The sequence below is a fragment of the Phocoena phocoena genome, chromosome 2 (assembly GCF_963924675.1).
Source record: "Phocoena phocoena chromosome 2, mPhoPho1.1, whole genome shotgun sequence".
Taxonomy (NCBI): Eukaryota; Metazoa; Chordata; class Mammalia; order Artiodactyla; family Phocoenidae; genus Phocoena; species Phocoena phocoena.
In genome coordinates this window covers 36,447,157-36,472,077 of record NC_089220.1, presented here as the reverse complement: position 1 = coordinate 36,472,077, position 24,921 = coordinate 36,447,157, and the positions used below count along the sequence as shown (strand labels likewise).

Genomic DNA, 24,921 nt, shown 5'->3' with positions numbered 1-24,921 from the left:
ACCGTCTCCTGACCCCAGCTCCGGAGGCCCCGAGGGCCGGCGGAGCTGGGAGCTCCGTCCCTGGAGCCCGCGCTCGCCGTGTGCGGGGCGCCGGGGCTGCGGGCAGAGGGCGCGGAGGCAGGCGTGGGCCGGGCCGGGCCGGGTGGTGGCGCGAAGGCAGCTATTGCAGTGCAGCGGGGCCCGGGGCCTGGCCCGGCCGGCGACTCGGGGCAGGCAGGCGGCAGGCAGCGGCGGCCAGGCCGTGGGCAGCTGGAAGACCCGGCTGAGGAGGGAAGCACTCGTCCCCGCTCGTCGCTAGGCCCGACGCACTGGCTTCACCCGCGGGGTGCCCGAGAGGCTACTTCTTTTTGGGGAAGAAGCTGAATCTCTTCTCCTTGTCTTTCTTGCCGAGGCTGGCGTCGGGGCCGGTGATGGAGGGTAGGGGCAGGCTCTGTGCCTTGACACGGATGCTCTGGGACTCGTTGATGGCGGTGCTCACGCCCTGCAGCCAGGACAGCATCTCCTCCTACAGGGCAGGAGGGTCAGGGCCCCACAAGGACGGTGCCTCTAGGACAACCCCTCCTGAGTGAGCCTTGAGGTCAAGTGGCATGCGTCCCTTCCACCTGCCCCTTTGTTGGTGGGGGTCTGGGCGAGGCAGCCCTGCACTTACCTCATCCTTGCCGTGGAAAAGCCACTCACTGCCATTGCTCAGCCTAGGAGGACAGAGGGTTTCCTGCGTGGCCACCTCTGTATCTGATCCCTCAGCCCCCTGAGCTTCCCCATGACAGCAAAAATCAGTACCACCAGCCTCTCTGACTTGAAAATTCCCTGAAGGGCAGCTCAGGTCTGAAGCTGGTCCCAAAGAGTGGGCCCCTGTCCAGCCACTTATGCCAAACCAGGGAAGGGGTAGTGGACAGGCGGGGCCTCACCTCAGCTTGAAGACGTGCTTCTTCTTCTTGTAGCTGGCAGCAATCTCACAGATGGCATGTCTCAGGGCCAGGGGCTCCTCCCCATGGTAGGGCACCCCCAGGGCCAGGTTCTTGGCATCCTTGTAGAAAGTCAGCTCGCTATTCCTGAGCACACAGTACAGGTTGTTCCAGGACCTGTGAGGGTACAGAGAGGCAGGTCACCTACAGTCCTGATACAGCATCTCTATAATCAGTTCCCATAGCTTTACCATTTTTCTGAATTATACCAATTTTACCCTGATCAATAGTAATACATTTTACTGTTTAAAAAATTGCAAATAAAAATCATCTGCACGTAATTCCACTACCAAAAGTTAACTATTATTAACATTTGATGTATTTCCTTCTAGTCTTTTTTCTGTTCACATATATAGCTAAAATTGGATGACACTGTATATTCAATTTTATGTCCTGCTTTTAAGTTTAACACTATATCATGAGTATTTCCCCATCCTCAAATATTTGGATTCTCAAATATTTCTTGAAAATAACTTTGAATAGTTATATGGTATCCTATCACATATATAAATAATCTCTTTATTGATGGACCTTTTAATACTGGAAATTTTATCCATGATTTAAATAGCAGTATGATAAACATCCTTGCCTGTAACTCTGATCTTACCTTGAGATATATTTCTAGAAGTAGAATTATTGAGTCTAAGACCAATAGTATAAACAACTTTTCAAAGCATTTCCATAGCCACCAGCATATTTGAGTCTCACTACAGAACTGTAACGTGAACAGAGCAGGGTTTTGTTTTGCTGGTAGTGATATTTTGTTTTGTTGATGATATATGCCTGGTATCCTGTACTAGCACTTTTTAAAGAAATGTATTGGTGTAAATCAAGGCTCATCTCAGCTGAAATGTTTGGTGAGAACAGCAGGCTCATGGGCTCATGTGTGGGCTCACCTGAGCTCCTTCCCTGACAAATGGGGAACATGTTGCCCTTTCACAGTAATGAGTACTGAGAAACATTAAGCTTTTCTTCCTCCTCTTCCTCCTTTCCTCCTCCCTCCCTTTAGAAGGCAGAAAAGTGGAGAACTAGCAGGGCACGTAGGGAGGAAGGACTGGAAGGTCAAAGAGAGAACCTGACCTGTACAAAGCTGGCTGCAGAGCCATTCCACAAAGCCCAGATTTCTGACACCAGCTCAGGGATCTTTCCTCTGGCCCTCACCACCTTCTCGGAGCTTGTAGCCCAAGGAAGGCAGTTGCAAAGGAGGAGCTGGTCTTGGAGTAAATGGACAAATGATTTAACCTCTCTGAGACTGTTTCTCTATCTGGAGAATGGAAACCACAATATCATAGGAGGTTTGAGAAGCTATTATCAGTCCTAACATAATGCCTGGCACACAGTAGGTACTTTATAAATGCTAGTTTCCCTTTCCCTGCAGGCTTTCCATATAAGCAGTAAACCTCTTCAGGTTGGCTGGGCCCCCCAATTGATTTTTGGAATTTGAATTAACTTTGGCATGTCCCCCAGGCTAGGCTCTCTCTGTACGCTGCCAGTGGGCCCTGGGAATGTGGCTGGCTTCAGCCTCTTGATGCTGCCTTGTTTCTCTGGGACCCTGGACTGCTACCTGAAGGCAGGAGCCTCCAGAGACCTTGGGTCTAGGCATCCCTGGGTAGACCACACCCAAGGACATGACTGCCTCAGGGTCAGGAAACGACACAGCCTCTGAATGAATTCCTCAGAGTCATATGGTTGCTAGGAGGGACCATAGCGACTCTTTCTCCTCTCCTATTTTATAGCTGGGGAAACTGGGGCCCAGATTGGGTAAAAAGTGGGGCTTGGTCAAGGATGTGTTGTTAGTGCTAAGGCCTACCTGTTACCCCGCCCTGGGATAATAACAGCTAGCGTTCACCGAGTTCCTGCTCCGCGCCAGGCATGGCATCTGCACTGAAGAGGCGGGCTGCCCCCGTCATCCCCATTTTACAAGCGAGAGGCTGAGTAACTAGTACCAGGTCATAGGATTTGAACTCAGGACCACAATGGAAGACAGGCTTTTCCCATCATGCCAAGCAGCCCCCGGGCTGTCCCAGAGAATGCCCAGGAGCTCTCAGAATAGAGGCAGAGGGCATCCTCGCCCACAAGCATACCCATGTTGCTCTGTTGAAGTCCCTGGGAGCTGCCCACCCCTCCTACCCCACGGCCCTCCCCCACACACCTGTTGGACGCCTTCTTGTTGGGCCCCTCCAGGTCGTGCTTGCGGCCCAAGTAGCCCTCCATCTGCACGCTGTGCCCGTGGTCCACCTGGGCCGGCAGCGTTGTAGGCTCTTCACCCTCGCTCAGAGGCGTGTCCAGGACCTTAAAGAGGGGCTCTGTGGTGGGCTTCTCATCTGTGCTGGATTTCTCCTCCTGCCCTTCCTTGTGCGGCCCTGGTGGCAGTGGCGGCTGCAGGTCCTGGGGCCACTGCCTCTCTTCTTCCCCCTGCTCAGGGGCATATGGGAGGAGCACACCTTGCTGGGGGTTCAGAGCCAAGGGTGGCTACTCTCGGCAGAACTGGGAGGTCAGCAGGCCCCACCTGAGTCTGGTTCCTCTCTCCTGTGCCCTTCCTGGCCCACCCTGGCCCTCCCTCAACCTGCTGTGGGTTTCCACCTGGCCTGCTTCCCTAGCCTGTGCCCATGTCTCTGGCTCCATCCTCACTCTCCCCCTACCTCCAATCTAACATAGGAATAGAAGGTTCTTAGACTGAGCTGAAGGGGCTCATCCATGGGGTTTCCGATGCTGCCCGGCTCTAGGGCCCACCCCTGCTTCAGACAGATACTCCAGCTCCTACTGAGTCATCCGTGGGGCTCTGGCAAGACTTCAAATGAAGAAAGGGTTCTGCTGCTAAGACAGGACAGAAGAATATTTGTGGTAGGATGTGGTATGGGAACCCTTCTGTTACTTTCCACTTGTGTCTAAAACCCCAAAGTTAAGGGCACCAGGCCCTAAGCCTCCCCCACCACCTTTTAAAGGGAGACCCAGACCTTCCCGGGTCATGGGGCAGGACGGTGACCTGCTCCCCAGGTCCTGCCTCTGTCATTTGGTGGGGATTTGTTGGAGTAGGGCAGTGGTTCCTAACCCTGGCTGCCTTTTACAGTCACCTCGGGAAGCGTTAACAAAGGATGCCGGGACCCATCCTCAGGATGCTGAGTTAACTAGCCTGGAGTGGGGTCAGCACACGGGAATTTCTTAATCAGCTTTTCATGTACTTAGAGAATGTGCTGCAGGGGTAAGGAGTCACTGCTCCAGGGAAAGTCCGCGGCTTTTACCTCCCTGCTCCTCCCCGTAGAGGACAGGATCCTCCCAGCCCCTGCCCAAGCCAAGGGAGGGGCCTCCAGTGGAGCCTCGTGCTGGTATGTCAGGTGCCCATGAGAAGGGGAAGCAGACCTCTTATTCCGCAGCTGGGTACATACACCCTTATGCAGAGGCCTTTGTGCCACTGCACCAGGAGAGAGGGCAGGACAGATTGCGGCAGCAAGGGACAGCCAGCCTCCGAGTACAGCACAAGAATGCCGGCTGGGGCAAGAATGGGTGGGTCTCCTATGTGCCCAGCACCAAGGAAGGCCACGCTAGCTTGAGACATCTGGCCAGAAGCCTGTCTCAAAGGCCTGACTGCTGGAGACCTTACAGCACCACGTGGGAAGGGTCTTGTAGGCCCCCAAGCAGGTGGTATCTGGACACCTGAAGGACCAAGGGCACTGACAGCCCAAGAGGACCAGAGCCAACCCAGGCAGTAAAGAGACACTGCCCCCTTTTCTACTCCCTGTCCCAACTGAAGATGGAGACCCAGGAGAGTGTTGGGGAGGAGCTAGGAAACAGCAGACCCTGTGCTCCCCATCGTGGGTCCTTCAGACCTTGGGTCGAAGCCAAAATAGAGAAATGGAGAATGAGAGATATGGGCACCATACTGGACATCAGATTGAAGCTTCAAACTGAAACAGACTGGTTAGACTTTTTAACAGCTAAAAGTGACCAAGGTCTGCCTGAGCTGGCACTAAGGAATGGGAAGCGGAGGCTCAACGGAGATGTCTGAAGGCAGTGGTTGGAAGAAAGGTAAAGCTGGTCATGGCTGTATCCCATCAAATTAGGGCTGTTCAATAAACAGTTAGGTTGGGGCTCCCTAAGATTTCATTTAAAGAAAGGATAATATGGCTGGAAAAGTTTGAAAACACTACCCTAGTCTAACACCTTCAATCTATGAGAAAACCTGTGCTCAGAGAGGTTAAGTGACTTACCCAAGGTCACACAGCTAATAGATACCAGAGGCAATTAAGAGCATGCACTCCAGAATTGGACAGGCCTGAGTTTTTACCACATCTGTAGGGCTCTCATCTTTTCCTGTCTTAGAGTCTCTTGAGAGTTGTGGCTGGGCCATGCCCATCTTTATGCATCTGGCAGTATTTATATCTTTGAGTGTCAGCAGTGAGCCAGAATTGACCACAAGGATCTGAAGGCTCTAAAGCCCTGCTTGGATCCTCCTCCAGCAGGGAGGAAGGGCAGGAGTGGCAGGGTTGGATTTGGGAGCCTGCGTTTGGGGTCCTTCTATGGACCCAGTCAGGCCAACCCTCTGACTTGGGCATAACTGTTGGGGAGGTAGTGAAGCCTTTCATCCTCTATCTCTCCAGCTGGCTGTGCTGTTCCTCCTGGTGATGGGCCAGGCCCTCCCCACACCTGCTCTGGGGGCCTCGGGGAAGATGTGTGGCCGATGCTGGGAGGAAAACCCAGCAGACCCTCACAACCATGTTCACCCCTCTCACCCAGCCTCTTCCCTCCTGGGACTGGTTTTACTAGAGCCCTGTGTGTCCATATTTTCTTCCTATACTTTTCATTTCCATGCTCCTTCCTTTCGGGAACTCTCCTCTGAAAATAGAGATGATTTTTCCAGGACTGTGTCCCAATTTAATCTCACCTTTCTTCTGTTTCTTCCTAATGGATGCCTGACCCATGTTCCCTGGCAGGGCCAGTCAGAGGCCACGGCCAGTGTGACCAAAAGTTAAATGGCCAGGTCATGGGTGGGCTTTGGGAAATGGGGGTTTTCCAATGTATGCAAAGATTTCTTCTGTTCTCTTGACTGTTCATGTGGAGAAAATTTAAAACACACCCTGTCCCCTCTCCCCTGAAGGCCAAGGCCTGAGGAGAAGGAGTCGAGAATGAGGGTGGGAGGTGGAGGGGTCTGGTGGCAGCTGCTCCTCCCAGGCCCAGGGCTGGCAGGGCTTCTCTCCCTCCTGGGTTAGGGGAAGGGACACACAGGAGAAAGATGGGGGCGTGGTTTGGGCAAAAGGGCCCTCCTGTTATAGGCCCCAGGGGTGAATATGCTTTGCACCATCTTCTAAGAGAGCTGGGGGTTGAGGGGCGGTTCTCCTGCTGCCCCTGGAACCATACCACGCTCTGATAGAGATTGTGCCTTGCCCGACAGGCAGAGAGATCTGTGGACAGCAGAGCACCAGAAGGGGATGCTGGCTACTCGTTGGCTGTAGGGACAGGTAGGTTCTGCCAAAAGGCCCTGGATAGCTAAGATGATCCTCCGTGATATAAAGCAGAAGGCCAGCTGCTTTAGCCCTTGGGTCATCAGGAAGGTGCAGAGATTACACCTACTCTGCTGAGAGGTAACCCAGCCTAGAGCAATCGCTCAGAGGAGCTGGGGGACACGGAAAAAAAGAGGATCCAGCTACTTGGAAGAAACTCTGGGCGTCAGGTTGGGGCTGCTGGAGAGTTTAGACCATAAGTGGGTGTAACAGAAGGAGGGAGAATGGCCCAGGGATGGGGCCTGGAATAAGCATGGAGCGTCTGTTCTCTGATTTGAAGGTCTGGGTGACAGGTGGGTGGGTGCGCTGGCTGCTGGGATCACGATGTCAGAGGAGGGTAGGGGACAGGCAGCACTGGATGCTGGTGGGAACATCAGGGGAGGAAAGGGCACAGATAGAGCCTTTTAGGATCCCACAGGATTGTAGTCAAACAGGGAGAGGCCTGAGCCCCTGATGGGCTGGGGATGGCCACATCAGAGTATTTGCAGAGTCTTGTAAGCTTGACTTTTTAGGGTCCTGCCTTGTTAGGAAACTGACTTGGGGGGAAGCAGGCAGATGTCTCTTCCCCAGAGGAGGTTCAAGAAGATGAAGGGAAGAGGGGCAGCATGGGTACATTTCTTACCTGGACTAAAGGTGTTGAAGGTGTACTTCCAGGCCAAGCCAGCAGGTGGCGGAGGGGGACAGCACACAGACAACTAACTCCAGCTCCAGGGAGAAAAATAACCAGGGGTGCGACCACAGGGTCTTTGGGAGATTTCTAGAAGATGCTCAGTGAACCCAGACACATCGACAAACAAGGAAACACAAGGGAGCTTCTCTCTAAAGGAAATGCTGGTAAGTGAGAATGAGGGCAAGAGGATGCACCCCAGAGATTTTGACTTTAGCCGTGCAATGGTCTTACCTGCCTACCTCACAATAAGGACTGAGCCTAGAGTGTGTATGTAGGGTGCTTCCAGGGAAGGCACTCCAGGAAGATTGGTTTGGGAGGGTGTTGGCAATGGTTGTTAGAATTCATATGGAGGATGTTTCTCTTAAGAGATGAAGGACTGCAGTGAGAAAAAAATGAAGGGAAAAATGAACACAATCACCTACTTGGTGTTCTACCCATATTCTCTTTTTGTATCCTCACACCCTTTCTGCGAGGCAAGTATCACTGCCCCTATTTTACAGATGAGGGAAACTGAGGGTCAGGGAAAATGAGTAACTAGCCCACAGTCACACAGCTAGTGAGTAGAAGTCTGAGGATGCAAGTCTCTCTGGTCCCAGACCTTGTGCTCTTCCTACTAAATCCTGCTGCAAGAGAAGACGGTGGCACTATTGCTCCAGAGAAAAGAGCCTATCCGATGGGGCTCATGGTCTAAAGGGGAATGAGTCTGGCTTATGTAAGACACGTGGCTGACTGGTTGAGGCAGTGTGGTCGTGTCATGGTCACCTTGGAAAGGGCCAGAAGAGGGGCTTGAGGCCAGACAAGATCTATTGTTGAATACCTTAGGCAACCAAATAGCCCTGTGAGACGGTGGGGTGGGGGAAGCTGGCCACTTCTGCAGCCGAGAACTTTTTCCCTCCCCCAGTGTCTGAGGTCTGGGCTCTCATCCTCTGGGTGAGAAGGCTGTCAGCAGACAGGTTGGGAAGGTTGTTCAGAAGACAGTTGTTTGCAAGAGGAGAAAAAGAGATGGTGGGTTGAGTTGAGAGCAGCCAAAGAGATGAAGAGATGGGAACTTAGGGTGAACAGAGACAGATGCCTAAAGGGAGAACAGAGACGTTGTTGCTGAACAGAGGAAAGAGCATGGGAGGAGCTGAGGCTGGAGCAGCGAGGGGTCCACCGGGTTGGTGGCAGGGATGGTGAGGGGCTCTTGTGAGGAGTGGGATGGGCAGCGGAGGGGCTCAGCATTGTGTCCCAGGGGCCAGCTGTCTGTCTGAGATGACCACCGGGAACCAGGGAAGACAACAGGAGGGGACACAGAGCAGAAGGCCACCACATAAAGTGACAGGGGAAGGAGAGGGGAGTGTGCAGGGTCCCCTTGGACAGGGAGGGGAGACCTGGTCCACGGCCATCCCGGGGGAGAGAACGACTCTTCCTCAGGAGCTGTCTTTGCCATTCCCACCACCAGTGTGGGCACCCTGCCCTGGAGGTGCTGGCGGCTGCCTTGATGCCTTGGTGACTCTGAGCCAGGCGCTCAGAAAGTCTCAAAAGAGAAGACACTGACTCCCCCATCCAGATCTGACACCCAGCAGTCGGCAGCTTCAAGCCTCATTTCTGAGATGCCTACAATGTTAACTGAGTCCCATCCTGGGTTCATCAGTATCGGGGATGCTCTAAAACACAGATTGGAAGATGAACATAGGAGTTGCCTTTGAGCAGCGGGGCCAGGAAGATCACGTCCGACCATAGTACAGAGAGCTGGGCGCACCGAGCAGCGGACAGATGTCCACAAAGAGCCTGGAGAGCCAGCTTCTCCACGGAGCCTGGAGTGCCAGGGCGCGGTGCCAGACTGTAGGCAGACACAGCCCTGCCACGCTGATTCAAGCATCCTGGGGAGACAGACACGCCCAGGTTCACGGGAAAACTGACGTTCTTTCCAGGCTGGGTCTGCTCATTATGGACAAACACACCATTTGCCTTCACTGTAAAACGCCTGAATCAGCCGCTCAGTTCAGCCTCGCAGGGGGAGTGGAGGGAGGATGGGGAAAGCTCGCTCAGGCAAGAAGAAACACAGCTGCTGCCTCCACACCCACATCCCTTCCCTCCAAGAACGTCAGAGCCGGGCCTCTGGCCGCTGATTAGAGCCCTAGGCTGCCTGCTGGGGAGGCTGCTGCTGTGGGGAGTTGCCGAGGGAGTGACAGCAGCTGGAGCCAGCCAGCCACTGGCTAAAAGGTGACCTGCTGCAACCCAGTGCCTGCTCAGCCCTGCGGCACCATCCCTCACGTTCTCAAGTGCCGGTTATTTCCCTGAAGCCACGTCAGCCTCTAAGACGCTGGAAGGAGATGCCCAGTCCTCCTGGGGAAGCCAGCTGCAGGCGGTCTTGGGAGGTCATGGGACGAGTGACGTCTGTGAGCTGCACTTGGGCAAGAGTTTTCCCTGACAACCTGATGAAGGCCTGATGATGACAGGTAGCCAGGCAGCTGCCCTCCGGAGCGGCCTAACCCCAGAATCCCTGCACCACAGAGGAATGTAGCCTTGAGGCTTGGAGGCAGATGGAGCACGACTGCCCCAAACAGGGAACCCCGAAGGCAGACTCTTTCTCGTCATAGCCCCTCGCAGCACCAATCCCTCTCAGGGGTATCCCTCTCGTCATCACAGCAGCCCCATTGGGAGAGTTCCTAGAGCAGGGCCTCCTTCCCACCCACGGCCGGGAAACAGGCACAGTGCACAGAAGAGGTTCCGCAGCCGTTGGCTGGGGCCCCCTAAGCCTGGGTTGACTCGGATCCTCTGCAATACCACTGCTTCTCCAGGAAATCAACCTCAGCATCTTAGCAATCAGCATCTCATCGCAAATGGTACACTGAGGATTCTGGGGCACTCAGAGCCTAGAAGATGAGGACTCTTAGCAGGACCCTCAAGCCCTCCCCAGAGCCGCACCCAGGATGGAGGAGGGACACAGAAGGTGGAGGGTGGGGGGGGTGGAAGGGGGACGGCTCAGCCCGCTGCCCGGGGACCACCTTCAGGGCACTGGCCTTGGCAGGAGCAGAGGTCCAACCCTGGCTTCCTCTCGTCCCCAAACAGGAAACACCCTGGCCCCTTGCCATCTCTTTCTCATCTCCAGCCTCACACCAGCTGGCACCTGACCACAGAACCAGGTTCCTCAGAGTTGAGAACGAGACAAAAGTGGGGAAACCCGTCTCTCCCAACTCTCCCTTTATCTAGGTGCATTGTTCACATACAGGAATGTTCTGGACTTTCTGTAATCCCACAGACAGAGCGTTATGAGGGCAGGGAGACCCAGGAGGATTAGGGGGTTTGCCTAAAATCAAGCACGAAGTCTCTACAGTTAAGGACTAGAACCCAATGTCCTGACTTCCACTCCAGGAATTTTGCCATTTGTGAAACCTTGTGTCTTCTGCCTGGCCTCATGCACTCTTACACACTTACCCGTATAATGGGGTTTTTTTCTTTCTTTTTGTTTTTATTAGAACATGCTCTAATGTGGAAAGGTAAGAGGTGATAGAGGCAATGGAAACGCTGAATGCGTGGAATGGTACTCCAGTCCCTGCGTGTGCATACATGTGTGCGTGCACACACCCGGGAAGCGGAGGACCAGGCGGGGCTGGCAGGGTGGCCACCGTGTGCTGTACAGCAGTCTACTCAGGGATTCAGGTGCCTGGTCCACTCCCATGCAGGAAGCCGGCATGCACTAGTGATGGGTTTCACGTGAAGCCACAGCGTACAGATCTATCGGGCACCGACACCAGACCACACACAGCACGGATCTATCCTATAGGGCACCGACACCAGACCACACATGGGACAGCAGGAGAGCCACTGGACCCAGGCCTACCCCAGAGAGAAGGCTCAGCGGACAGCCGCCTTCCTGGGAGAGGCCTGAGGTTTCTGGAAAGGTTTTGAACCCTGCATGTGACCCATTCTCCTCTCTTCTCATATCAAAGACCAATGGGGTATCCCACTCTCCCTCGGAGTCCCATGGATCCTCGTGAAAACTCAGCAAAGGGCTCGGAAAGAAGCAGCAGCAGGAAATCTGTTTCCATGAGGCCTCAGCCCTGGTGTTCATTTGATTCGCCATCCAGTTTCTTCCTGGTACCGGGCACAGGCCAGTTTCCCCATCTGGCGGGGTGGCTGGCTCTCTGGGAAGGGTCTCAAATGTGGGCTCACTCCCTCCTTCCAGAGACGCTCAGGTCCAAGCAGGTTATACTCCCCCCACATCCAGCGACATTCAGGCGGTGGACGGAGGAGGCTCTGATGCACATGACGTACACGACACAGACAATGGATGGACCGCACAAGTGGTCACAAAGGAACCCGTAGACCCAGGCCACCACCGTGCACAGACACACAGGGACGCACAGCTGAAGCGCAGGTGGCAGGAACAGTCCCAGCCCCCGTGTCCACAGTCCATGCCAGCCCCCAGAGTTCTCTCTCCTTCCAGTGGAGGCTGTTCCTGAGAAAAAGTCCACCAGAGACTCCCACATGCGCCGATGGGATCTTCAGAGGGAAGTCCTGGGAGAGACCCACCAGTGGGAGCCCAGGAGTGCCCTCTGCTGGACATGAAGGTCTGGTGCAGCTCAGGACACCTCTGGCCGGCTGGAGGTGTCAGAGGGAGCTCAGAGTGTGTGTGTGTGTGTGTGTGTCTGTGTCTGTGTCTGTGTCTGTGTCTGTGTCTGTGTCTGTCTCAGAGGGTGGGAAGGGCTGAAATATAGACCTGACAGGGATTCTGCACAGGAAATGCTCAGTGTTGTGCATTTTTCTGGGGTGGCTGGTATACCAGATATTTCCACCAAGAACTCCTAAAGGTTCAGGCAAGCTCACCTGGGCACCTGGAGAGGTGGTGGACATGCAGTGGCAAAGCCATGCAAGGCACATGCTGGATTCTTGCTTTCTTTTCAGTCAGCTGCTCCCAGCACATTTCCCCAAAACCTGGATCACAGCCTCCCAGACTTCCTGCATAGACCTCCTGGGTCCTTTTAGCTAAAGGATCTATTCCAGGCCAGGTCCTGAAGCCATCTGCCAGGCCTCTGGCAGTGGGAGTGTTTGCGTCCCTCCCTCACCTCCCCCAGGCGTCCTCTTTTTCTACAAATTGGAGGCCTGTGACCCAGAAGCCCTGGGGCTCTCCCTCCCTCCTGAAGGGCTCCGTCAAGTCTGTTCTTGCCACAGAGCTAGCTCTATCTCCAACTCACTGACCCACAAGCCTCAGGCCAGGAAGGTGCAAAGGGGGGAGGGGCTCTGCTTAGGAGGAAGGAACCTGCTAGAGGGTGGGTATGCCCACTTCACTGCTTCAAATGCCATGGCCAGGGCAGGAAGACCAAATGGTCCGTTTGTGAGTATATTTGTGTGTGTGTGTGTGTGGGTGTAGAGGGTAGAGTTAAGGATGGTGTTAGAGGGAAAATGGGTAAAAGGACAGCGTATACAAAGGAATCATTCCTGCCTGTATAAACTGTTCCTCCTGATGTAGATGGTAATGTATTTATATAATAAAATTTATTAGACCAGATAAAACCAAACTAAGAGAGTCATGTCAGTGGGCTGGCATGTCAGTCTTTTCTTGGTTGAAGGGAGAAGGGGAATTATTCTAGGAATTAGGAAAAGCTAAGTAAACAAGGAAGACTGATTGAAGGAGTCTGGGGGGTAGGGGCAGTGTGTGCCCATCCTGGCCTCCTGCCCCAGCTGAGCCTAGTCGGGATGAGGGGGCTCTGGCAGCAACGACTCCCAGGAACTAGACAAATGGGACAGGGAACTGACCGGGGACGTTCTCTCGGTGGCTGCTCGGTGGGGACCTCGGGGAGCCTCCCCTGCTGTCTCGCCTTCCTCTTCTTGAGGCCTATGGAAGACATAGTCCCGCTTTAGAAACAAACACCTCTCAGAGGCCAGAGACTACCTCCAAGGCCTGGCTTCCCACCCCGTCCCCAGAGAACACAAGCCAAGTCAGCAGCCTGGCAGACACTTAGCAAGGAGCTGCTCAATCTGCCTCAGCCTGAAAGGTTAGGCAAGGCTTCAGAAATGCCATGGCTCCGTGCAGCATGGCCTCTGGGACACGTGTTCAGCCGGTTCCCAGAGCAGGGGGGCAATGGTGCAGCAGCCACTGCTCTCCACCCATTTCCTTCCTGCACGAGGCCTTCAGGCCACCCAGGACTGGGGGAGAATGAAAGCTCTTCTCTGTCTTTAAGCTCCAGACACTCTGTATTTCTCTGACTAGTGGCCCAGGTGTGAGAGGTCACATGTGGATTGTCAAGGCATCAGGGGGCGGTTTCTGATTAGAAGGACCCTTCCCCTCTCCCTCCTCCACCCCTCTCAGCAGAGGGCTCCAGCCAAGTCCCCGCACTCACCCAGTCTCCTCGTCAGTTCTCTCCAGGGTCTGGTGTTCTTTGAGCTCAAGCTAGGGGGGGCAAAGGCCGGGGGTGGGTGTCGGGTCAGAGCAGCCACAGAGGGGAGCCTGCTCTCAGACAACCTTCCTCCAAAGAGGCTCCCTATACCCGACACACCTGGTGTTCCTTCCTTTTGGAATTAGCCCCTTTTGTCTTTGGGGTTCAAAAGTCAGCACTTTCTCCCACTCCTATTTCCTTCCCACTCTCCCGCCTTGCCCGGCCTTTACACTGTCCGCAGGTCCCCAGTAACCGCCGAAGACTTCTTGACTTGAGGACCCCCCCCAAAGCGTGGCTGCCCACCGCCCCGAGCCTCCCGGCTCACCGTGGTGGGCTTCTCCAGGGCGGCGAAGCGCTCTGCCCAGCCTGCCGTGGATTTCTCAAAAGCCTCATGCCTCTTGATGAGCTTTTCCACGCTGTCCACCGTGTGTCCAAAGTCCCGGCTGGCCAGGTAGGGCTCCTGGGCGATCAGCCATGCTTCAGCCACCGAGGCGTCCCGAGAGAACTGGCACACTTCCAGCCCTGCCACGGACAACACAGCCCAGGGGTCTGTTAGCACCCAGCGGTCCGACCCTGCCGGGACCCCGGGGCCCCTCACAGACAGAGGCGGAGCTGGCGGGCAGGCCGAGGCCCACACAGGTGTCCCTGAACCGCGTGGACACCCTGCTCAGTGGCGACCTGCTGCCCGAGGCTGCTCCATCCCCGTGCTGGGCCCCTACCTCATCTCCACCGATAGCGGTATTTGAAAAACACATGAACTAGAACAAACTCCAAAACAAAATGGTTTTGACATCGCCCTTTGAGAACAGTCTTGAGTGTTCCCTTCCCGGCCCCTGGCTGTCTCACTCACACAGTCGTGCACAAGCAGCCACGGGAGAGTCCAGGTCTTTGTGGCTTGCAGCTCCTACCTGGGTGGTGGAATTTCCCTACCTCTCCTGTTTCCAGCTGCGGAGAACAGTTCTTTCTGTGCCCCACACGCCTCAGATCAAACCTTTGGGATGTGCTAGAGCCTTACGCTGACCCCTGGAGAGGCCACAGCTCTACGGGGACACCGGCCTCGGGACAGGTGGGGCAGAGGGTGGACAGGGAACAGGTGCTGGCTGGTCAGAGGCAGGCTTCCAGCAGCATGTCTGCTGGGTCTTCTCCCCCAAGGCCCTCGGCCCTGAACTTTGCTGGTGAGTGGTGCTGTGGAGGCTCTTCTCCAGCAGGGGGGGAAATCCACCGCGTCGTGCCATCATCCCTCCCCGGCCCGCCCCCCCAGGTTCCCTGGCTCCCAGGCTGCACTCACACATGTGGAGCTGCTCCTGGCGGGCCTTCCACTTCTCCTTCATCTCCTTCCTCCTGGACACCACCTGCTGCAGTTTCTCCCTGATCTGTGGGGAGGAAGGGAAGATGGCTCAGGCTTTGGTAACCCTTCCCCCTGTCTGAGGTGGTGTGCGGAGGGGCCCTGCACAGCCTGCTGGGCTTTGTCACACCGACCTGGCTTCAAGTCTTGGCCCTGCCACTTGCCAGCTGTGCAGCCTTGGGTAAATTACTTAACCTCTCTGAGGTTACCACGGGCCTCACCCAGGAAGTGGGTGTCACCAAGACCAAAGCACACACACATGTGAGGGTTAGGTGGGTTATGAGACCACTCTCCCTACAGAGTAGCGGCCAGTTCCTCGAATAGGTTTTGGTGGAGCTATAATCCCCGGGCCTACACACAGCCCCAGTCCCCCCCAGGAAAGCCTCCTCAGAGAAACCACGGCCCATGGGTTCCCTCCCAGGAAGCTGTCTGGCCCAGCAGGAGCGGAGGCAAGGACAGGGAGGGCCCGTCTCTGTCCCGCCTTCCCCTCACACCTCATCCGAGGCTTGGTGTTGCCGCTGCAGCAGGGACTCGCCGAGCTCCAGGCAGGCGCTGAAGTTCTTGCTTCGGGTTTCCATCTCCGCCAGAATGCCCTTGTGATACTTCATGAGCAGTTCCACCGAGGAGACGTCCCTGCGGGGGCGGGTGTTTGGTGAAAAAGGAAACTCTGGGTGACTCTGGCCCATCTGACACCAAGTCCCGATCAGAGGGGGACCCCTACCTGCCCGGGAGTCTGACTCTCTCCTCTCTCTCTGGACAGCCAGGAAGTCCCCTGCCAGCTGCCCAGCCCCAGCAGGAACACTGATGCCCTAGTGTCCTCCCTTGCTCAGTGGTCAGGACATGGACGGGGGTGCAGTGACCATAAAAAAAGCCCGGGAATGTTAAATTTGGCAATAAAAAGGAATGAGGTACTGATACATGGATGAACCTTGGAAAGATTGTGGTAAGTGAAAGAAACCAGTCACAAAGGACCACATATTATATGATCCACTCATATGAAAAGTCTACAACAGGCAAATATAGGGACAGATTAGTGTCGCCAGAGGAGCAGGGGGTGATGACTGCTAAGGGGTACAGGGTTTCTTTTTGGGGTGATGAAAATGTTCTAAACATGCTGTGGTGACGGCTGTACAACTGTGACTATGCGAAACATTGAATGGTACATTTTAAATGGCTGAATTGTATGGTATGTGGATTATAGCTCAATAATGATGTTAAATATAAAAGCTTGACCACCGGGACAGGCGCCCTAGGGGCAGAGGGACAGAGGTGGGCACAAAGCGTGTAGAGAGCTCTGATCCCGGACGACTGCCCACGTGCCTGCCCCCACCTCTCATGCGCAATGAGCTCCTTTCCTGAGTTTTAGGGAAACGGCCCCCATATTCCCGTGCTGGGGGGAAGAGCAGGACCACTTCTGGACCTGCCCAGCTCTGAATGTGTAAACTGCTCATGTTCACTGACCATCACGGCCCCTGCCCCCACCGTAGAATCTGAACGACAGATGTCTTTCTCGGCACTCTCAGGATTCCCCTTACTCTGGAATAGTCGGTTCTCCCGGTGGCAGCTGAGCCACTCAGATTCTCCCTGGACCCAGCCTCAGGTGCCCCTTGGGGATTCTTGCGCACCCACAGTCCAGGACGTCCCTCCGGGGCAGACCCTCGGAGCAGCGCCCTGCTCTGCCAGCCTCTGGGACAAAGTGGGCCGGGAGCGGGGCTGCCTTGAGGACGCTGCCCTCACCTGGGCTTCTCCTGGGTCTCGATCTGCCGGATGATGCTGTCCATCCAGGAGAGGAGGTCTCGGACCATGCTGAAGAAGCGGAATTTGTCCGCTGTGTCCACCAGCTGGGTGCGGCGCCCCGCGCAGGCATCGAGCAGCGCCTGCCATGCAGCAGACACCTCCTGTTCCTTGTTCTGGATGGTGTCTGCCTTCTCTCCAGCGTACGCTGTCTGCAGGCGGGTGGCCACGTCCTGGAACTGCTGTACCTGTGATGGGGCAAAACTGAACATTGTTTTCCAGGCAGACACGACTTGGGCCTGGGATGGGCAAGGGTGTCTGTCTCCTCTCAGTCTCCCTCCCGAGGACAGTGCTGGAAGCAGGATCCACCCACTGGGTGCTGGAGAGAAGGCTTTGGCACCTCTGCTGACCCAAAGCATCCCTTGGGCTCTGATGAGGATTTGGGAGTGAGAGGGGCTCTGTGCCCTTTGATGTATGATTATGAGAATAATTATGTACCAGGCACTGCTCTACACACTCTTTGTTACTCTCTTCATCTTTACAACAACACCGTCAAAGAGGTACTATTATTATCCCTGTTTTTGAGATGAGGAAACTGAGGCACAGGGAGGCTAAGTGACTGGCCCGAGGTCACTCACGCTCAGAGAGGGTGCAACTGGGATTGGAGGCGTGCTCTCAACTCGCTGTTCCTAACCATTCTGCATGGTGCCATCCCCTGTTTGAGGCCGGCCCCAGGGCAGTGAAGCCTCATTCCTGAGACCTCGTTGGGGCTGTACCTGCCACAAGGGCTCCAGTACCCGCAAAGCACCTCCAGCTGGAGGACAGATCTTGAGGCTGTCCCCTTCTTGGTGAACCAGGGGCCCAACCTACTTTGGTGTTCTTTCCCAAAACCCTGCTGGGTCGGTGCAGGACTGCACAGCTGGCCCAGCTCTCCCTGCTCCACTGGAGGCCCGGTGAGTCGCCACAGCTGAGCCCCTTGCCCTCACCCTATCCATCGTGCTGAACTCTGCAGAACCCTAGGGGCCTGTGGAGGTACCCCAGGGGGCAACCCATGATGAGAGGAGGGAGTCTAGGCTGGTCTTGGGCCCCCCTCCAGCTCCCATGGGGAAAGGCTGAACAGCTCAGTGGCTAAGGGTGTGGAGTCTATAGCCAGACTGCTATCTGAATAGCCAGTCTGCTATCAGACTGGATCTGCATTGTGGCTCCACGGCTTAGCTGCATGTTTCTGGACAACTTAGTTACCCTTCTGTGCCTGCTTTCCTCATCTAGAAAAGGCAGATAACATTATTCCCTTCCTCAGAGGGAGGCTGAGGATTCAGTGACCACATAGATTGCTTAGAACAGTACCTGGTACTAGAAAAGTGCTACACGTATGTTCACTAATGATACTGTAACACTTTGACAACCAGAGAAATTGCATTTGAAGGTATTTTTGCATCGGGTTTTGGGAAAGGTTCAGTTTAAAGAACTAGTTCTGAAGCTAAAGAACATCTGAAAGCCTCTGCTTCCTGCCCGGAGCTGTTGCTTCTCTAAGGAGATGCCTGTTCGCGAAGTCTCCCCTCTAGAAGCCAGGAGAGGAGCTGACACTGCGCCCCAGGGAAGCTAGTCATGGCGAAGGCGCGGAGGGACGGCCAGGGGTGAGAGGCACCTGCACACCCAGCAGGTGGAGCTCCCGCTCGAAGGCTGTGTGCACGCGATGGAAGGACTCGGCGGTGCTGGCGTCCAGCCCCACATCCTCAGGCAGCTCGCGGTGCTTCTCGTCAATGAGGCCCAGGATCTCGGCGCCAGTGTAGAAGTAGCGCTGCAGGTCATAGGAGGCGGCCAGCAGCTGCATGCGCGTGTCAATGAGCTCCAGCAGGTCCGCCCACATCTCGTTCAGCCCGTCCTTCCACTCGGCGATGGTGGCCGCCTCTGCGTGGCCCACGTCGATGAGCCGCTCGATGATGGCATTCACGTTGTCCACCCGCTCCTGTCCAGTCGCCCCGGTCTCCCGGGCAAAGTCCCGGAACTTGTCCCGGAGCAGCTGGACGGGGGTAGACAGAAAAGCGGTTACCGGTTACCAGGGCTCAGGGGTGCGGTGGTGTCATCACACTAGCTGCCGACTCTCCCAGCGGCACCTGCCACTGCCTGGAGCTGGGCTCTCACGTCTTCCCCAGGGCACCTGAGCTCGCGGCACTTTGCACCTGGCGGGTGTGTGTATGTGTCTGGCACAACAGCTACTAGGTCTACTGCACTAGAGGGAGACAAAGCAAGCGGTGGCCATGGGTACTCACAGTCACGTGGTCAAAGTCTTGCCCCATTTCTGGGGAGGAGGCCACCAGCTCCTTCTCCGTGATCCACTGCTCCAGGTCTTCCACCTCCCGCTTCAGCTGGAACAGGTGGTACATGTTCTCCAGCTTCCGCCTGCGCTCCTCTGCCATGTCCTTCAGCCCCGCGTACTGCTTGTCCACCTGCCCCTGAAGTCTGATGATCTGTTCCCTGGAATTCAAAACAAGAAAGCCCTCAGAGACGGCAACAGAGAACCCAGAGCAGCCAGACCAGAGGAGCCAGCCTCCTCCTCCCCAGGCCCGAGGCAGGGACGAGTGGCGGAGCACAGCTTCAGAGAAACGGCAGAGCGGCTTTGCATGGGGAAGAGTTGGGGAGAGAAGGAACCGTCCCTTAGACCGTGATGCTTCAGGGGATAGTGAAATGTGTTCCCCTAGAGGGGGTGCCTCCCGCCCCTGCCCCTGACTCTGGGAAGCTCAGAGAGACACGTGCAAATGGAGAACTCTTCCGCTATTCTTCCAGGGAGGCTGAGGCGTGGGCTGGCTGAGCCTGGCTCCACCAGCAGCAGACCCTGCTCAGCTCTTCCGGGAGGGGCATGCCATACCAGGGGCTCGATCCCTGGGGCTCCTTGGGAGATGCTGAGGCAGCTGCTGTGCGTGCCCTGAAGGTGACTGAGAACAGGGCTGTGACTGGAGGTGGCCCGAGGTGTCTGGCCCAGTGGGCTCCCATTTATGCAAAACCCACACAACTGAACAGTGTAGATGGGTTTCGCCGAGACACTGTGAGATCCTGAGGTACCTCCTGGACCACAGAAAGAAAAGCAAATTTAAGCTATGCTGAAAGATGCTGAAGGCTAACTCCTGAGAAGACTGGAGCTCTCTGTTCACCAAGAGGGTAGTTTTGCTGTTCCATTTCCTAATCTCTTTGCAAACCAGGCCTCAGTCAGCCCTGTGTGAAGTTACACAAAACCACAACATAACAGGGAATTGGGCCAATCTGCAGGCCAGAAGGCATTTTTCTCAAACCCACAGTTTTCAGGAAAACTGTTCCTGTTCTCCGCCTTGGACCTGAAGGGATCCTGGTTGGCGGGACCCCTGGCCTGATGCCCGGGCTCTGGAGGCACAGGCACAGTCGTCCCAGGAGGCACACGCACCCCTCGGGGTGGCCTGAAGACAGCAGGCTCTGGGCCCGGCCGGCCAGCTGCTTGATGCTCCTCCCGTACTCCTCTACAGTGCGTTGCTGCCGTAAGTGCCGCTTCAACATCACGATGGCGCCCTCTTCATCCTAGGAGGCAGCGGACCATCAGGGCACGCGCTCACCTGGCCCAGCTTACAGCCCAGCTCCTGGAGGTGCCCGAGATGGGGGAGGGCCAGGCTCGCGGGACACCCATAGGAGAACTGCCCATGGTCCCCTCCCCTCCCCTCCCGTTGCCCGGCAACACCCACACCCTACCTTCCGTTCGTCACCCTCAATTCTCGTCTGACATCCACCCTTCCTGGCCCAGATCCAACCTCTATCCCCATGGAAACTTCCTGTATCACCCCAGCTTTTAGAGACCCCCCTCACCTCTCACCCACTCCCGCAGCAGTTCATCTGCACAGAATCCATGGCACAAAAAAGGTGAAGAACCCTTGGGTTAGAGCAAATCTAATTGGCAAACAGGGCGCCCGGCTGCAGTACGTGCGCTGTATGTTCTTGAGAGGAGGGGCGTCCTGAGAAGCAGGGTACCTCGTACACCCTCTCCCTGCCCTCACTCCTCACACACCTGGCCTTACAGGTTCCCCACTGACTGCCCACCTCCACCCAGCTCTTCCTCTGGGCTGGTCTTGACACCCAGCCTGGCACCCTGCCCGAGCCGACCTGGGGGGTCTCGTCGGAGAAGACGTAGAACTCCTGCTCACTGATCCAGGCCTCGGCCTCGCCCGCGTCCAGGTAGTACTGCTGCGCCTCGCTGGCGTCCCGCAGGCGCTGCAGCCGCCTGGCCGCCGTCTCCCGCAGTGTGTCCCACGAGACCTGCAGATGCCCCAGGCACTCCTCCACTTCTCGGCAGTCGATCTCGGCCGCGGCCACCAGCTGCTGCCCCCTATGCAGCACATCCTCCACCCGCGGCGCGTGGCCCAGGATCTCGTTCTGCAGCGTCTGCGGCCAGAGGGGAAGGGCTCAGGGGCTGGTCTTCCCACTGTGCAGGGCAGCCCAGGGTCACACCCTGGCCCCTCTCACCCTGAACCCCTCGGGGAAGCTTGAGCGGAGCAGATGTGGCCATAAAGACTGCTAGTGACCAGGTGCCCAGCACGGCGCTGGGCCTGCCACCTCATCCTCCTCTGGCCCCCACCATGACCACCTGAGGTTAGCACTGGACACCAGCGCACAGCAGTTAGGTGACTGTGGACAGCGAGTGACGGAGTGGGATTTGAACATGGCTCTCTCGGAGCCACATGTGCTCTTGGGGGCTCCCTCCACCTCCTGTCTCAGCAGAGCTTGATTTCTTAGCTGTACGTGGTGGAGGAGAGGAAAACGACTCTTAAATGGCCTTCTGAGATCTGATTTTAGCAGCTTTTTTATGCTGTATAAAACAATAGTTGACAGTTGCCCCTTGGTCAGAGTTTAGGATTTCGTTTTGTTTTCCTGTTTCAGTATTTCCTGCCTTTGGTCACCAAGATGGCATTTTCTTCCCACTCTGGTGATGGGTCACCTTCATCTTCAGGGGGCCGTGACATGTTGTCACTCGCTTTCTGGGTCCTAGAGGCCCCCGCCCGGCTGCTCCTTGCATGTGGGCTTTTGGCTCCTTACCCCCCATCTCCTCCCTTTTTACAATTTCCCATGGCCTCGAAAACTGTCTAGAGGGCGGCGGGTAAGAGAAGTACACACAGGCTGTGCTATGACTGTCAGCATTTAAAACACATAGAACTAGCAATACCCACAAGTCACCTAACTTGCCGAAATGCATCTTTACACCTGATGCTCAGAATCTCGATTCTGACAATTTCCCGTGGTCTCTGCAATTGTAGTCAAACGACCCGTGATGTCAGCTCCGCTTGCCTCTTTACTTTCCCTGAGATCTTATATCCTACGAAGGTATTTCTTTCTCTCCTTTTAAGCAATTCCTTTCCAGGCTCCTGTGCAGTATGCTTACTTAGAACATCTCCTTCCCTGACTTCATTCATTCAACCCACAGTTATTATTTCTGATGTATCAGGCCCTGTTCTAGGTTCTAGGGACGATATGGGAACAAGATAAACAAAACCCCTGCCCTCATAAAGCTTACACTCTAGAAGAGGAGATGGTAAGCGTGTAAATAAATGAATGAATGCACGTAACAGGTACCACGAGGAACAGACACCACTGAGATGAGGATTGTCTTCCAAGGCGTGGTGGTGGCCACTTTAACTGGGGGAGTCGGGAAGGGTTTTCTGTGTAGCTGACATCTGAGTAAGATATGAATGATGAGGAGAGGGCAACCCCACAAAGATCTGGGGGATGAGTGTTGCTGGCAGGAGGGAAGAGTGAGTGCCAAGAAAGTCCCTGGGGTGGAAGCAAGCCTGGACGGTCCAAAGGGTCAGGCAAGCTAGAATACTGTGAAGGAGGGCGAAAGTGATAAGGGAGGAGATTCGGGAGGAGGCAGGGGCCAGACCAGGCAGGACACTGCTTTTTAACCCTGGCTGCAGGTTGAATCATCGGGGAAAACAGACACAGCCAGGGCCCCATCCCCAGAGGTCCTTATTAATTGATCTGAGGTGGGACCTGGGTACTCATAGGTTCTCAGGTTCCCCCGGGTGATTCTAATGTGCAGCCAGAGTTGAGAACCCTTCGTGCGGCACCTTGCAGGTTCTGTTCTAGTTGCAATGACAGCCATTACAGTGGTGGTTCTCAAAGTGGGGTTCCAGGCCAGCAGCAGCAGCATCGCCTAGGATCTTGATAGAAATGCAAATTATCAGGCTCTGCTCCCAGAGTCTGACGCAGTAAATCTAGGGTGGAGCCTGGTCAACTGTGTTTTAAAAAGCCCTCCGGGTGAGCCTGATGCACACTGACCACTGCAGAAGAAATGATAAAATGGGATTTTGGCTTTAGCCTAAAATAGTCTTTACTGGGGCAGCCATGCTCTCCCACGAGATTATCTTTCCCTTCTTGTTAAGGGGAACCCCATCCATATTAGTCTTGCCCTTCTCCTGAAATAGCAACCTTCAGCCAGGGGAGTTGAAAATCATTGGCAATAACACTTATTGAGGCTAAAGTCTTGAGTACTGGAAGGACTAGAGTTGGCTCAATTTATAGTTGAGGAAACTGAGGCCCCGAGAATAGTCTTCTACCGGTCTTCCCCACTTTAACTGGAGGGTGTGACGTTAGCAGAAGCCCCGCCTCCACCACCTTCTAATTCAGGTCCCTACGTGTTGCCACCGGAACCTCTGTGATTTGATCATGCCAACTAGAAGCAAAGCGTTCGAGGGAGCTTTTAAGGAACGTCTTTGAATATAATTCATTCAGGCCTCTGCACAGTTGCTGGGTTCTGTGAGCAGATGTTGGCTGCTGATATCTGGGGAGAAGGACGTACTGTCTGCCATGACCTTCCTTCCCCAATGAGCTGCCGTACCGACTCGACTGGCACTCTGGGACACACTGCTCTTCTCTGAGATAAGTTCCTAGATGCTCCTTGCTCAAGACTGTGGCTGCCGCCACTTCCTGAAGCAGAGAGCAGACCAGGCAGGAGGGACTCTCTGCCCAAGAGCAGGGGTACGGCCAGCTACTGGCTAGACCACGCGGCCAGACCATGACCCCATGCAGCTGGCCTTCCTGGAGGACGCAGGCTTCCCCTGCAGCCCTGACACAGAGGAAGTGCATCTGCTCACTTCCAGGATTCTGACCAGGGCTGCAGAGATTCCCAATCCAGCCTGGGAGAGCAGAACAGCCAACGGAGGTTTCCTCTGATGGCTCAGAGTCCAAGTTTAGCAGCTTCTTCGTGGCGTTGCAGCCCCACGAGTATGCTCATGTGTCTAGAGAACAGGGGCCACTTATCCCGAGGAGACTCAATAGGCCAAGCTTAGCCCTGGAAGAGGGACAAGGCAGTGATGGGAGAGACGCCAGGAGCTAAGAGCCTCCTCTCAGGGAGGTCACGGGATACAGAAGCTGTAAAGCACATGAAACCCCAGGCCAGGGCCTCCAGGTCCTGCACGCACCTGTGCCCTGATGGGTCTGAATGGCCCCAAATCCCAAAGCACCTGGACCCCCCGGCCCCATTCACCTCCGCCCCACTCTGTGGTCCTCCCAGAATTCTCTCTGCCATCATCAGAGCTGCTCCTTCGGCTGTGAGAGTACAAACACAGACTGGGGACCCTGTAGCTATCAACAACAACAATAACCTGGGGCTTCCCTGGTGGTGCAGTGGTTAAGAATCCGCCTGCCAATGCAGAGGACACGGGTTCGAGCCCTGGTCCAGGAAGATCCCACATGCCGTGGAGCAACTAAGCCCATGTGCCACAACTACTGAAGCCCGCACGCCTAGAGCCCGTGCTCGACGAGAGAAGCCACCGCGATGAGAAGCCTGTGCACCGCAACGAAGACCCAACACAGCCAAAAATAAATAAATTATAAAAAAAAAAAAAAAGAACAATAATCTGTTATGTGCTGCTGGGGACCTTGTGCAGATCAGGGCTGGGGCTTCCTCCGCGGGGCGGGTGGGACTGACGAGGTGGCAGGACTCACCTGGTTCTTCTTCATGAACAGCTGCACGGTTTGCAGGTTCGTGCCATGGTCAGTCGACTGGGCCAGAGGCAGCCTCTCCTCCACCCAGAGCTGCGGAGACCAGAAGGCGGGGGACAGCTGACGACAATCACAGCCACCCTTTCCCCATCACTCACCGCGGGCCAGACAGAGCTCTGCTTACTGTGTCTGCCCAGCTCTTCCCAACACCCCATCAGGGTTTTGTAAAATGGGGGCATCTTGCTATTTTGAACTGAGGTTCCAAATAACTTGCTCCTGGTCACTTGGAGGGAAGGCAACGTAGCTGGATCTCGAACCCAGGTCTGCCTGGCCCCAAAGTCCACGAGCGAGCTACCATTCAAAAGGCACTGGCTTACACTGACGTTTC

General features: G+C 55.5%; 1 protein-coding gene across 2 annotated transcripts in view; it reads right to left on the bottom strand.

The window, feature by feature from the left end:
• Window positions 1-337: 337 nt before the first annotated feature.
• The window catches only part of SPTB (spectrin beta, erythrocytic), an 88,031-nt gene continuing 63,447 nt past the window's right edge, over window positions 338-24,921 (bottom strand). The window contains exons 21-35 of one of the 2 annotated variants that reach the window (XM_065871388.1): window positions 24,537-24,626; window positions 20,700-20,978; window positions 19,993-20,123; window positions 18,848-19,052; window positions 18,223-18,597; window positions 16,578-16,822; window positions 15,335-15,473; window positions 14,784-14,868; window positions 13,821-14,017; window positions 13,460-13,509; window positions 12,876-12,954; window positions 3,118-3,380; window positions 909-1,082; window positions 650-692; window positions 338-505 (exon numbers count right to left, since the gene is read on the bottom strand). In XM_065871388.1, the coding sequence (XP_065727460.1) occupies window positions 338-505; window positions 650-692; window positions 909-1,082; window positions 3,118-3,380; window positions 12,876-12,954; window positions 13,460-13,509; window positions 13,821-14,017; window positions 14,784-14,868; window positions 15,335-15,473; window positions 16,578-16,822; window positions 18,223-18,597; window positions 18,848-19,052; window positions 19,993-20,123; window positions 20,700-20,978; window positions 24,537-24,626 (2,523 nt within the window). Of the gene's footprint in view, window positions 506-649; window positions 693-908; window positions 1,083-3,117; window positions 3,381-12,595; window positions 12,955-13,459; window positions 13,510-13,820; window positions 14,018-14,783; window positions 14,869-15,334; window positions 15,474-16,577; window positions 16,823-18,222; window positions 18,598-18,847; window positions 19,053-19,992; window positions 20,124-20,699; window positions 20,979-24,536; window positions 24,627-24,921 lie in introns of those variants that run through there. The other variant, XM_065871387.1, reaches the window with a different exon arrangement.